Below are 15303 nucleotides of genomic sequence, written 5' to 3'. Positions count from 1 at the left end.
AGAGCTGGTTCTTTTTTTTGAGGAAGATTAGCCCTGAGCTAACATTGGCCACCAATCCTCCTCTTTTTGCTGAGGAAGACGTTTCCTGACCTAACATCTGTGCCCATATTCCTCTACTTTATATGTGGGATGCCTGCCACAGCATGGCTTGATAAGCCGTGTGTATGTCTATGCCCAGGATCCGAACTGGTGAACCCCAGGCCACCGAAGCAGAGTGTGCAAATGTAACTGCTGTGCCGCTGGGCTGGCCCTAAGAGCTGGTTCTTTGAGAAGATAAACAAAATTGACAAACTTAGCCAGACTCACTAAGATAAAAATCGAGAAGTCTCAAATAAATAAAATTAGAAATGAAAGAGGAGAAATTACAATGAATACCAATGGCTGAGTAGTGTTCTGCTGTATATATATACACCACATCATCTTTATCCAATCATCAGTCAATGGGTACTTGGGTTACTTCCACATCTTGGCTATTGTGGATAGTACTGCAGTGAACATAGGGGTGCATAGGTCGCTTTGAATTGTTGATTTCAAGTTCTTTGGATAGATACCCAGTAGTGGGTTGGCTTGAGTCATATGGTGTTTCTATTTTCAGTTTTTTGAGAAATCTCTGTACTGTTATCCACAGTGGTTGCACTTGTTTGCATTCCCACCAGCAGTGTATGAGAGTTCCCTTTCCTCCACAACCTCTCCATCACTTGTTATTTTTTGTCTTAGTGATTATAGTCATTTTAACAGGCATAAGGTGATATCTTAGTGTAGATTAGTGATGTTGGACATCATTTCATGTGCCTATTGGCCATCTGTATATCTTCTTTGGAGAAATGTCTGTTCACATCCTCTGCCCATTTTTTGATTGGGCTGTTTTTTTTGTTTTTGTTTTTCTTTTGTAGTTCAGTTGTGTGAGTTCTTTATATATTATGGAGATTAACCCCTTGTTGGATATACGATTTGCAAATATTTTCTCTCAGTTGATGGGTTGTTTTTTTGTTTTGATCCTGGTTTCCTTTGCCTTCAAGAAGCTTAGTCTGATGAAGTCCCACTTCTTTATTTTCCTTTTGTTTCCCTTGTCCTAGTAGACATGGTATTCGAAAAGATCCTTTTAAGATCAATGTCAAAGAGTGGAACTGCCTATGTTTTCTTCTAGGAGTTTTATGTTTCAAGTCTTACCTTCAGAAGTCTTTGATACATTTTGAGTCTATTTTTGTGTACGGCATAAGGTAGTGCTCCACTTTCATTCTTTTGCACGTGGCTGTCCAGTTTTCCCAGGACCATTTATTGAAGAGGCTTTCCTTTCTCCATTGTAGGTTCTTGGCTCCTTTGTCAAAGATTAGCTGTCCGTAGATGTGTGGTTTTATTTCTGGGCTTTCACTTCTGTTCCACTGATCTGTGTGCCTGTTTTTATACCAGTATCGTGGTGTTTTGATTACCATGGCTTTGTAGTACATTCTGAAGTCAGGGATTGTGATGCCTCCAGCCTTCTTCTTTTTTCTCAGGATTGCTTTGGCTATTTGAAGTGTTTTTGTTGCTCCATATGAATTTTAAGATTCTTTGTTCTATTTCTGCGAAGAATGTCATTGGGATTCTGATTGGGATATCGTTGAATTTGTAGATTGCTTTATGTAGTATGGACATTTTAACTATGCTTATTTTTCCAATCCCTGTGCCTGGAATCTCTTTCCATTTCTTTATGTCACTATCGATTTCTTTCAATAATGTCTTATAGTTTTCCTTGTATAGGTGTTTTACCTCCTTGGTTAAATTTATTCCTAGATATTTTATTCTTTTTGTTATGGTTATAAATGGGATTGTATTCTTGAGTTCTCTTTCTCTTAGTTTGTTACTGGAGTACACTGATTTTTCTAAATTGACTTTGTACTCTGCAACTTTGCTATAATTGTTGATTAATTCTAATAGTTTTCCTCTGGATTCTTTAAGGTTTTCTATATGTAGGATCATGTTGTCTGCAAACAGCAAGAGTTTCACTTCTTCATTGCCTATTTGGATTCCTTTTATTTATTTTTCTTGCCTAATTGCTCTGGCCAAAACCTCCAGTACAATGTTGAATACGAGTGGTGAGAGTAGGCACCCTTGTCTTGTTCCTGTTCTCAGTGGGATGGCTCTCAGTTTTTCCCCAATGAGTATGATGTTGGCTGTGGGTTTGTCATATATGGCCTTTATCATGTTGAGGTAGTTTCCTTTTATCCCCATTTTGTTAAGAGTCTTTATTGTGAATGGCTATTGAATCTTGTCAGATGCTTTCTTTGTGTCTATTAAGATTATCATGTGGTTTTTAGTCCTCATTTTGTTAATGTGGTGTATCACATTGATTTATTTGTGGATGTTGAATCATCCCTGTGTGCCTGGTGTGTATGATCTTTTCAATGTATTGCTGTATTTGGTTTGCCAGTATTTTGTTGAGGATTTTTGCATCTATGTTCATCAGCGATATTGGCCTGTAGTTTTCCTTTTTGTGTTGTCCCTGTCAGGCTTTGGGATCAGGGTGATGCTGGCCTCATAGAATGTGTAAGGAATTTTTCCGTCTTCCTCAATTTTTTGGAATAGTTTGAGAAGGACAGGTAATAAGTCTTCTTTGAATGTTTGGTAGAATTCACCAGGGAAGCCATCTAGTCCTGTACTGTTGTTTTGGGGAGGTTTGTGATTACTGTCTCAATCTCTTTACTTGTGATTAGTCTATTCAGATTCTCTATTTCTTCTCAATTCAGTTTTGGGAGGTTGTAAGAGTCTAAGAATTTATCCATTCCTTCTAGGTTGTCCAGTTTGTTGGTGTCTAGCTTTTCATAGTATTCTCTTATGATCCTTTGTATTTCTGTAGTATCCATTGTAATTTCTCTTCTTTCATTTCTATTTTTTTTCCTGAGCTTTCTCTCTCTTTTTCTTTGTAAGTCTGGCTAAGGTTTGTCAATTTTGTTTATCTTCTCAAAGAATCGTCTCTTGGTTTCATTGATACTTTTTACTGTCTTTTTTGTTTCAGTTGCGTTTATTTCTGCTCTGATTTTTGTTATTTCCCTCCTTCTGCTGGACTTTGGGCTTTGTTCTTCTTTTTGTAGTTAGGTGTAGTTTCAGATTGCTTTGGATTTTTGTTGTTTGTTAAGGTGAACCTGTATTTTGATGAATTTCCCTCTTCCTGCTGCTTTTGTGGCATCCCATATGAGTTGGTATGGTATGTTTTCATTCTTGTTCATCTCCAGGTACTTTTTGACTTCTCTGATTTCTTCATTGTTCTGTTGGTTGTTCAGTAGCATGTTGTTTATTCTCCCCGTCTTTGTTCCTTTCTCAGCTTTTTTCTTGTAGTTGATTTGTAGTTTCACAGCATTCTTGTCAGAAAAGATGCTTGCTATTATTTCAATCTTCTTAAATTTATTAAGGCTTGCCTTATTTCCAAACATATGGTCTACCCTTGAGAACGTTCCAATCACACTTGAGTATTCTGCTGTTTTTGGATGAAGTGTTCTATATATATGTTAAGTCCATCTGGTCTAGCTTTTCAGTTAATTCCACTGTTTCCTTGTTCCTTGTTGACTTTCTGTCTGGATGATCTATCCATTGATGTGAGTGGAGTGTTGAAGTCCCCTACTGTTATTGTGTTGTTAATATCTCCTTTTAGGTTTGTTAATAGTTGCTTTATGTACTTTGGTGCTCTTGTGTTGGGTGTGTTGGGTGCACAGACATTTATAAAAGTGCTATGTCTTTTTGGAGGAGTTTACCTTTGACTCTTATATACTGCCCCTTTTTGTTTATCTTACCTGTCTTCTCTTGAGGTCTACTTTGTCTGATATAAGTATTGCAACACCTGCTTTCTTTTGTTTGCCACTATCTTGGAGTATTGTCTTCCATCCCTTCACTGTGAGCCTATGTTTGTCATTGGAGCTAAGCTCTGTTTCCTGGAGGCAGAATATTGTTGGGTCTTGTTCTTTAATCCATCTCGCCACTCCATGTCTTTTTATTGGAGAATAAAATCCATTTACATTTGGAGTGATTATTGATATATGAGGGCTTAATACTGCCATTTTATCACTTGTTTTCTGATTCTGCAGCATTTCCTTCGTTTCTTGTCCCATGTGTTTCAGACTGTGAATTTGGTTAGGTAGTTTTTAATGCTGGGTTTCTTAGTTTTCTCCTTATTTGTTATTTGTGACTGATCTGCTTTTTTATTTAGTTGTTACCCTGAGGTTTGTATGCACAATCTCGTAAATGAGATAGTCCGTTTTCTGATGACCTCTTATTTCCTTAGACTAAGCTGATTAAGTCCATTGCCTCTTTCTCTCCTAAGTTATTTTTGTCACATCTTATTCCATCTTGTGTTGTGAGTTTATGGTTAAAATGACAAGATTATCTTTGTTTTTGATGTTTTCCTTCCCTTTAATGTTTTACCTGAGTATTTCCTAACCAGTTCTGTTGGATAGCTCCAGTTTTCTAATTTTGTCTACCTATTCCTCTTCTTACTCAGGGCTTTGTAACTCCTTTCTTCTTTTTTTGGGGGGGGGGGGGTATGGGGGCCTTCTTGAGGATTTCTTGTTGGGGGAGGTCTTGTGGTGATGAACTCCCTTGGCTTTTGTTTATCTGAGAAAGTTTTTATTTCTCTGTTATGTCTGAAGGATATTTTCGCTGGATAAAGGATTCTTGGCTGAAAGTTTTTATCTTTCAAAGATTTGAATGTATCATTCTACTCTCTCCTAGCATTTAAGGTTTCTGTTGAGAAGTCCACTGAAACCCTGATAGGGGTTCCTTTCTAAGTTTTACTTTCTTCTCCTTTGCTGTCCTTAGTATTTTTTCTTTGTTATTTACTTTTCTTAGCAGTAGGTCTTTTTACATAGACATAGGAGATCTGGGGGCCTCTTTCATATGGATTTCCATCTCCTTCCTCAGGTGTGGAACGTTCTCCACTATTATTTCTTTAACATTCTTTCTGCTCCATTCTCCTTCTCTTCTCATTCTTGAGTACCTATAGTCTGTATGTTGCATTTCCTAATTAAGTAGAATATTTCTTGGAGACTTTCTTCATTTCTTTTTAGTCTTAGTTCTCTGTCCTCCTTCTGAAACATTTCTGTGTTTCTGTCCTCAATTATGCTGATTCATTCCTTTATGGTATTAGCTCTACCTTTCAGGAAATCTATATTCTGCTTTATCTCATCCATTGTGTTTTTCATCTCCAGTGTTTCTGATTGGCTCTTCTTTGTAGTTTCAATCTGTTTTGTGAAGTAGCTCCTGAACTCATTGTATTGTCTATCTGCATTCTCTTTTAAACTCGTTGAGTTTCTTTAATGATAGCTATTTTGAATTTTCTCTCATTTAGCTTTTTAGATTTCTGTGTCTTCTGGATTGATTTCTGGGTACTTATCCCTCTTCTTCTGGTCTAGGGATTTAATATGTTTTTTCATACTGTCAGATGGTATGGATTTGTACTTTCGCATTGTGGTAGTATTGATTGCCACTTCCACATTTTTGGATGGGGGTCAAGTGCTGTGTAGCCTGACACCAGTGGCATCCACAGGGACAGCTCCATGGTACTGGGCTGTGGATCTGGGTGTGGGGGAGAAGTGCTTTCTTCTCCTGTGTGATCTCTGGGGCTTCTTGCTCTGCCCTCGCTATCTGCTCTCCTGAGCCGTTGGCTTGAGGAAGACACCTCCACGATAGCTAGTCCCTTCTGTGGGGGGTTTTCCCCCAGGCTGCAAAGGACCTCAGAGATCTACGGAGTTCCTGCAGAGGACTGCTGCTCCCTCCCATCCTCTGCTTTCCTCCTGGAGGCAGTGTGCAGTCCCTGGGCTGCTTTACTTCAGCCAGGAAGAGAAGCGTTCTCTTACCTCATGCCATTCAGCTCCTCCACCTTCTGACATATGGCTTCATGGGTCTCTCAGATGTCTTGTGTTGCATGGATGCCCTCTGTTGGAATATTAATGTGCTTTTCATTGTATCTTTGAGGGGAGAGTTCACAGGCGAGCTTACTCTGCCGTGATGCTGATGTCATCCTCTCTCTGTGGTTTTTGATTTGCATTTCTCTAATGACTAGTAATGTTGAACTTCTTTTTGTGTCCTTATTGGCCATTTGTATATCTTTGGAGAAATGTCTATTTAAATCCTTTGCCCATTAAAAAAATTAGATTATTCAGAATCCCAATGATATTCTTCATGGAAGTAGAACAGAGAATCCTAAAATTCATATGGGGCAACAGAAGACTCCACATAGCTAAAGCAATTCTGCAAAAAAAGAAAAAACCAGGAGGTATCAAAATCCCTGAGTTCAAAATATACTACCAAGCTATAGTAACCAGAGCAGCATGGAACTGGTACAAAAACAGATGCAGAGATCAGTGGAACAGAATTGAAAGCCCAGAAATAAAATCACACATCTACGGACAGCTAACCTTCAACAGAGGAGCCAAGAACGTACACTGGAGGAAGGAAAATCTCTTCAATAAATGGTGCTGGGAAAACTGGACAGCCACAAGCAAAAGAATGAAAGTAGACCATTATCTTTTGCTGTACACAAAAATTAACTCGAAATAGATTAAAGACTTCCAGGTAAGATGTGAAACCATAAGACTCCTAGAAGAAAATATAAGCAGTACAGTCTTTGGCATTGATCTTAGAAGAATCTTTTTGAATTCCATGTCTACTCTGGCAAGGGAAACAAAAGAAAAAATAAACAAATGGAACTTCATCAGACTAAAGAGGTTCTGCAAGGCAAAGGAAAACAGGAACAAAATGAAAAAACAAGCCACCATCTGGGAGAAAATATTTGCAAATAATATATCTGACAAGGGATTAGTCTTCAACATATGTGAAGAACTCGTACAACTCAACAACAAAAAAACAAACAACCCCATCAAAAAATGGGCAGAGGATGTGAACAGACATTTTTCCAAAGAAGGTGTACAGATGACCAACAGGCACGTGAAAAGATGTTCAGCATCGCTAATCATTAGGGAAATGCAAATTGAAACTACAATGAGATATCACCTTATACCTGTTAGAATGGCTGTAATTACCAAGACAAAAAACAATAAATGTTGGAGAGGATGTGGAGAAAAGGAACCTTCATGCACTGCTGATGGGAATGCAAACTAGTGAAGCCACTGTGAAAAAAAGTATGGAGATTTCTCAAAAAATTAAAAATAGAAATACCATATGACCAACTATCACACTACTGAGGATTTATCCAAAGAACTTGAAATCAACAGTTCAGAGAGACTTATGTACTCCTTTGTTCATTGCAGCATTATTCACAATAGCCAAGATGTGGAAGCAATCCAAGTCCCAATGACTGATGTATGGATAAAGAAGATGTGGTGTATATATATATACACACACACACACACACACATGCACACAATGGAATACTACTCAGCTGTAAAAAAAGACAAAGTTGTCCCATTTCCAACAACATGGATAGATCTTGAGGGTATTATGTTAAGTGAAATAAGCCAGACAGAGAAAGTCAAACACTGTATGATTTCACTCATATGTGGATGATAAATAAACACATGGACAAAGACAACAGATTAGTGGTTACCAGAGGGGAAGGGGGTTAGGGGGTGGGCATAAGGGGTAAAGGGACACATATATATGGTGACTGACAAGTAGTAATGTACAACTGAAATTTCACAATGTTATATAAACTATTATGATATCAATAAAGTAAAAATAAATTTAAAACAGAAGAGTTAAGGTACAGAACAGTGGAAAAATTAGGTTATGTTTTTATTTAGTTGTACAAGTTCTTTATATCTTCTGGATACTGGTCTCTTTTTGGATATATAACTTGTAAATATTTTCGCCCATTCTGTGAGTTGTATTTTCAGTTTCTTGGTGTCCTTTGAAGTACAAAAGCTTTTAATTTTAATGAAGTCAAATTTTTAAATTTTTTCTGTTGTTGCTTGCATATGAAACCATTGGTCAACCCAAAGTCATGAAGATTTATGCCTGTGTTTTCTCTAAGAATCTTTGCCTTTTGAAATTATAAATATTTATAGTGTTTCCTCTAGCAACTCAGACCACCCCAAGATTTCCAAAAATTCCTCTAGAGTTCCATAGTATCCCCAGTTCAGTGTTAGTGTATGAGGGATAATATATGGAAGTAGAATTTCAGTGTCATGCAATATGCAGATAACACTGCATTGTTTTTGAAAGTGGGGACCATTTATTGTCACCCTTACTAGCAGTATGTGATTGCTCCACGTTTTCTTGCCAACACCTGATGCAGTTAGAATTTAAAATAAAAATTCTAACCAATGTCTTAGATATGAAATGTTAGGCTATTTTGTGTGTGTGTGTGTGTGTGTGTGTGTATGTATGTATGTTGCAGTCAGGTTAAGTATAACTTATATACAGTAAAAGTCACCATTTTTGGAATACAGTTCTGTGAGTTTTGACAAGTGCATAATCTTATAACCATCACCTCAGTCAAGATACAGAACATTTTCATTACCTCCAAAATATAACATTATGTTCCTTGTAGTTAACCTTCCTTCCTCGCCCCTTTCCCCCAGCCCTGGGAACCATGGATCTATTTTCTCTCTCTCTCTAGTTTTCTGTTTTCCAGAGTGTCATGTAAATGAAATTATACATCATATAGTCTTTTGTGTCTGGCTTTTTTCACTTAATATAATCCGTTTGAAATCCCTTCATTTCGTATCTGTAATTTATTCTTTTTGAGTAGTATTTTGTCATATAGGTTTAAACCACATTTTATTTATCCTTGCAGCAGTTGGTGGACATTTGAATTGCTTATTTTTGAAGATTATGAATAAAGTCATTATAAACATTGGGCATAGATTTTAGTGTGGACTTTTTTTTCTATTGGGTAAATAGCCAGGGATGGGATTGCTGGCTCATGTAGTACTAAGTGCACTAAAAAAATAACTTCATTTTTTAGAGCAGTTTTAGGTTCACAACAAAATTGAGCAGAAAGTATGGAGAGTTCCCATACTCCCTGCCCCCACATATGCACAGCCTCCCCCACTATCAACATCTACACCAGAGTGGGTGCATTTGTTATAATCGATGAACCTGCATTGACACATCATTATCACCCAAAGTCCATAGTTTACATCACAGTTCACTCTTGGTGTTGTACATCCTATGGTTTGGATAAATGTATTGTTTCATTGCCCTAAAAATCCCTCCATCCTTGCTAACCCCTGACAAGCACTGATCTTTTTACTGTTTCCATGGTTTTGGTTTCTTCAGAATGTCATATAGTTGGGATCATACAGTATGTGGCTTTTTCGATTGGCTTCTTTCATTTAGTAATATGCATTTAAAGTTCCTCCATGTCTTTTTGTGGCTTGGTAGCTCATTTCTTTTTATTGCTGAGTAACATTCCACTGTCTGGATGTACCACAGTTTATGTATCCATTCACCTACTGAAGGACATCTTGGTTGTTTCCAAGTTTGGCAATTATGACTAAAGCTGCTATAAACATCCATGTGCCAGTTTTTGTTTTGACATAAATTTTCAACTCATTTGAATAAATACCAAGGAGTGAGTCTGATGGATCATATGGTAAAAGTATATTTAGATTTGTAAGAAACTGCCAAACTATCTTCCAAAATGGCTGTACCATTTTGGATTCCCACCAGCAATGAATGAGAGTTCCTGTTGTTCCACATCCTTGTCAGCATTTGGTGTTACCAGAGTTTTTGGGTTTTGGCCCTTCAAATAGGTGTGTAGTGGTATCTTGTTTTATTTTTTTTTTAATTTTTTTTTGTCTTTTTTTTTAAAGATTGGCACCTGAGCTAACATCTGTTGCCAGTCTTCTTCTTCTTCTTCTTTTTTTTTTTTAACTCTTCCACTTCCTTTCTTTTCTTTTTTTTAAAGATTGGCACCTGAGCTAACATCTGCTGCTAGTCTTTTTTTTTCTTCTTCTTCTTCTTCTCCCCAAAGCCCCCCCAGTACATAGCTGTATATTCTGGCTGCAGGTCCTTCTGGTTGTGGCATGTGGGATGCCACGCCAGCATGGCCTGATGAGCGGTGCCAGGTCCGTGCCCAGGATCTGAACCTGTGAAACCCTGGGCTGCAAGTGGAGCATGCGAACTTAACCACTCGGCCACGGGGCTGGCCCCCCAATCTTCTTCTTTTTTCTTCTTTTTCTTCTTCTTCCTCTTCCTCTTCTTTCCCTTCCTTCTTCCCCCTTCCCCCCACCCCAAAGCCCCTCAGTACATAGTTGTATATTCTAGTTGTAGGACTTTCTGGTTGTGCTATGTGGGATGCTGCCTCAGGATGGCCTGGTGAGCAGTGCCCTGTCTGCACCCAGGATCTAAACCAGCAAAACCCTAGGCCACCGAAGCAGAATGCGCTAACTTAACCACTCGGCCACAGGGCCAGCCTCGAGTGGTATCTTGTTTTAATTTGCAATTCTAAATCACATAAAATGTTGAGCATATTTTCATATGTTTATTTGCCATCTGTATATCTGTTTTGGTTGGGTACCTGTTCAGGTCTAATGTACATTTTGAGGTAATTTTGTTTATAGTGCAAAGGTATAAGTTGAGGTTCTTTTCTTTTCTTTTTTTTTGTATATATATGTCCAGTAGTTTCAGCACAATTTTTGAAAAGACTTATCATTTCTCCACTGAAGCACCTTTACACCTTTGTTAAAAATCAATTGTTCATTTATGTGTGGGTTTCTGGATTTTCCAATCTATTTCATTGATCTGTGTGTCTATCCTTTAGCCAGTAATACGCTATCTCAGTTATGGTAGGTTTATATAGAGTCTTAAAATCAAGTTATGTGAGTCATTCAAATTTATTTTCCTCTTCAAAATTGTTTTGATTATTCTAGTAGTCATTTGCCTTTCCATTTACATTTTAGAAAGAACTTGTTAGTACCTACCGAAACTTTTGCTGGGATTTGATTGAGATTGCATTGAATCTGTAGATCAATTTGGGGTTAATTGACATCTTAACAATACTGAATTTTGCAATTGGTGAACATGGTAAACCTGTTCATTTATTTAGGTCTTCTTTGATTTCCCCTGTTCTATCCTCTTCAGGGGCCATTAGGTATTTTTGATTTTCACCGTGAACGCAGGGCTTTTGGTTTTCAAGTTTAACACAGGGCTGCAGAAAGGGAGATGGGATGGGGCAAGTTAAAAAGGTCATTGTTCTTATCAAGATTCAGATTTCTTGAATAAATACGCTTTGGCTTATTTCAAGTCTTTGGTTTACTTCCAGAGTTCTAAATTTTCTTTCTTGAGGAGAGGCTTTTTAGAGATCCTTACTCTGCCATACCTGCTGATGTCATTCTCTATTCTGTTTCTTAAGACACTGTAAAGTATCACGTTGATAAGGTTATTATCACTTTTAAAATTTTTAATAAATGAAGATTTAAATATTTCTTTATTTTATTTAATATGTATTTAATAAATTAATTTTATTTTAAAAATGAAATTATTATTATTATTTTTAAAGATTTTATTTTTTCCTTTTTCTCCCCAAAGCCCCCCGGTACATAGTTGTGTATTCTTCGTTGTGGGTTCTTCTAGTTGTGGCATGTGGGACGCTGCCTCAGCGTGGTCTGATGAGCAGTGCCATGTCCGTGCCCAGGATTCGAACTAAGGAAACACTGGGCCGCCTGCAGCGGAGCGCGCGAACTTAACCACTCGGCCACGGGGCCAGCCCCAAAAATGAAATTATTTTTTAATAAATGAAGATATTGAGACTCAAGGTGTCATTCAAATTATGATCTCAGCTGTTGTGCTAAACAGAAGCAAGGATGTTTGTTATGAGTTCAGGGGAGAAAAAGTGGATTGTTCTCCTCAGCTTTGTTGTAAGATTTAAAGGTTAATACATGGAACAACTTCTCAATTCCAATACACAGAATTAAGAACAGTAAGCTCTCAATTAATATTAGCTATTATCAATAATCTCCTCTTTCTTTTCTTCTTCATCTTCCTCTTTTAAATAGAATTCTTGCCTTCCTTTCTATCTCATTGGAGCTGTTTCCTCTTAAACCCAAGCAGAGAAACTATAGCAAAACTCTGCAGATAATAGTTTGGAATTGAGAAAAGTTGGCAATAAAATTTCCTTTCTCTGAAAATTGTTTTTATTGTGTAGTTGACTTTCATCATTATTGCTGTGTATGAATGCTGAGAGGGAATAAATGAAGCACGAATGTCAACTTTAGCAGCTGGAAAGCTAAGAAGTGAGGATACTATAATTTAGTACATGAGAGATTGAATGAGATCAGGAAACAGAAAGTCTGGGCTGTACTCCCTATCTGCCATTGAAAAAGTGATATGGTTTTGGCATTTTCCTGCCCCTAACAGTTTCATCTGGGAATTTTCCTAGAGTTAGATTACATGTCCTCTGAGGTCTTTTCTAATTTGTTGTGCCTTATTCAGTTGAAAGGGCTTTGTGCCTTTTGGTGAAAATTGGGAATGTTGTATTTATTGTAAGACTGGGTTTTTTCCTGAATAAAATACTCCAAAGTTTTTCATTAATTAATTTTTTTCCTAGAAATACTCATTATGTCTCTTATAGAAAAATGACAACAGTATGATTTTAATATTCTTTGTATGCTTTGTTTTAGGTTGGTACAGAGGAGTTTCAACAAAGAAACCAAATATAAAGGTAATGAAAAGTTTGTTGTTACCTTTTGTAATGTAGGAAGCTGCCTAGTATGTTCGTTTGATATAAAAACAATTCTTGCATGTTCATCTCTTAATCTTTTACAATAGCCACACTCATTCGTTCCTTTACAGACCTGTATCAGACTCTGCTCTGTTTCAGCAGTATTAAAATGTTTTTTTTTTTAACAGGACAGAAGATGCATGTATGGTCATAGCTGTAAAGCTTATTTTGAAAAAGTCTAGTTAAGACATTTAATATTTTTTCCTTCAAATATTTGACAAAAAAGTACACTGACTTATTCATAGGCCTAGTCCTGTGGAGCCATGTGATTATTTAGATGAATTTATTTCTAAAATAAAAAATGGAAAAAACTTTCAAATAATGTTCCACTAGATAAGTGTTTGTGATTATGATATTCTTGTTAAAATGTGAATTTAAACAAGACTTGTAAGTGCAGATACTAATTTAATAAACTAGATTTTGTTTTATTCTGTTACCAATTAATGTTAATTTGATCGAACAAAATATATTTTAGTTGGCAGTCATAATACATGTAGGAACATTCTTCTCCAGTAATGCATTTCCAAAAATTTATTTCTGCTTACTCTTTCATATAATTAATATTATCAGCTTTTATTTCATATTTTCCGTAGCTTAATTAATATATTATGCTTTTTATTGTATGGAAAATATCAGAATTATCGCATTATTTTTATTAAAAAGGAAAATTGCTCAGGGTTCTAACCACCTGTTTTGCCAGTAGAATCACTCATTTTGTAAGTTTCTAAGGTAATGATTATAAAAAGACAGTATTTTCAAATTTTAATTCCTCATAGCCAGGGCTTCTCATGCTTGGCACTGTTTACATTTTGGGCCAGATAATTCTTTGTTGTGGAGGGCTGTATTGTACATTATATAAGATGTTTAACAGCATATATGACCTCTACTCACTAGATGTCAGTAACTTTACTCCCTCAAGTTGTGACAATGAAAAATGTCTCCAGACCATTGCCAAAGGTCCTGGGGCAGGAAGTGTGGTGGTAAAATTTCCCCTGGCTGAGAGCCACTGTTCATAGGTAATTTTTTCCTTGTATTTCTAGTTTTAAAACACACTTTCAGGTGTTATTTTCATCTCAGGAATGCCTCTGTGGAAATAATTTCTATCTGTACTTTGTGTTTTTTTCTCTTGAGGAAGATTAGCCCTGAGCTAACATCTGCTGCCAGTCCTCCTCTTTTTGCTGAGGAAGACTGGCCCTGAGCTAACATCTGTGCCCATCTTCCTCTACTTTTTATATGTGGGACGCCTACCATAGCATGGCTTGCCAAGCGGTGTCATGTCCGTACCCAGGATCTGAAACAGTGAACCCCAGGCTGCTGAAGCAGAATGTGTGCACTTAACCGCTGAGCCGCCGGGCTGGCCCCTCTGTTTTTTTTCTTGATTTAAAATTGTCAGAAATTTGGAACTTGAATAAATAAGAAATCTTATAAATGATTGGGAAGCTGTAATTTGTGATATTACATGCATTTAATTTATTTATTTAATTTTAGTAATATTTGTGATCTTGACCACTCCACCACCTTGCTTCTAATACTAGTGTTTGGGGATCAGTGTGGAGAACCATGGTCATTGAAATTATTGTGTGTTTGTGATTACCATATCAAATTGATGCACAGTGTGTGGCCTGAAAACCTTAGTTGAGTGAGACGTGAATGATGATAATGTTAAAATATTTTCTGTTAACTGTACAATGAAGTGTCCCAAAATTTGGTGGATTAAACTAGTCACCATTTTCTCTCTCATAATTTTGTGCCTTGACTGAGGTCATCTGGGCAGTTATTCTGGTACATGTGATATAATCTGTGGCTACAGTCATCTGGGAGCTCAGCTGGCTGAAATGTCCAAGAGTATTTACTCACATGTCTGGCATCTTGGCATGGATGGCTGGAATGCTGTCCTCAGCCAGACCACCGAAATAGCTAGGCTTCGCCATCTAGTCTCAAGGTCTCTCCCTCTCCATTTAGCTTCTCCAGCAGGGTAATCAGAGTTCTATTTTAGAGTTAAGGAAAAGTGCTCAGAACCTGATACCTATTTTCTAAGTTCTTTTTCCTACAATAAAGGTGTTTAGAGTCTGTGGGAGAGGCCATTTTGTGATTATTCTTAGCAATGATTTGACAAGCTAATCAAATTGAAGAAACCAAATTGCACTAATCTAAAGTGTTGGAACTCATTTTGTCTGATCAGACTCCTTTAATTTCTTTATTTTGGGCTAATGTGGTACTTCTAAGATTGTATATTTTGGTAATACCAACTCCACTCTAGAATCAGATTATTGTAGCGTTTATTAACGAAACATATCTGTATACCTCTTAATAGCTTGTATTTGTATTCCTAAATCCTAAACTTAAAAAAATTAACAGATGGAAAGACAGTATTAATAATTGAATTTCATTTCTTGTAGTAGTGATATTTTGTGGAACCACAGTAAAAATTCTTTATTATTTGTAAAAGATAATCATTTAATGATTCCACAAACTTAAAATTTAAAAAAAATGCATTCTTATTTCGTATTTTATGTGTCTTAATGTTATGGTCACAATAAGTAAAAAATTTCAATAGGTTTTTCATAGCTGTTAGTGGTTAAAGAAAAAAAAGATGACTTATTAAAGTATATCTTTAGTTATGTATGATGTATACTAATAAATAAAAC

General features: G+C 36.7%; 1 protein-coding gene across 38 annotated transcripts in view; it reads left to right on the top strand.

Annotated features, from left to right (window-relative positions):
* The window catches only part of DOCK3 (dedicator of cytokinesis 3), a 437902-nt gene that overhangs the window by 90462 nt on the left and 332137 nt on the right, over positions 1-15303 (top strand). For all 38 annotated transcript variants that reach the window (XR_011426887.1, XR_011426886.1, XR_011426884.1 and 35 more), the window contains one exon: positions 12555-12595. Coding sequence is in view for 32 of the 38 variants with exons in the window: in XM_023621222.2 (XP_023476990.2) it covers positions 12555-12595 (41 nt within the window). In the remaining 6 variants the exon portion in view is untranslated. The remainder of the gene's footprint in view (positions 1-12554; positions 12596-15303) is intronic.

Source organism: Equus caballus, chromosome 16, assembly GCF_041296265.1.
Source record: "Equus caballus isolate H_3958 breed thoroughbred chromosome 16, TB-T2T, whole genome shotgun sequence".
In the NCBI taxonomy this organism is placed as follows: Eukaryota; Metazoa; Chordata; class Mammalia; order Perissodactyla; family Equidae; genus Equus; species Equus caballus.
This window is presented reverse-complemented; position numbering and strand designations above follow the sequence as displayed.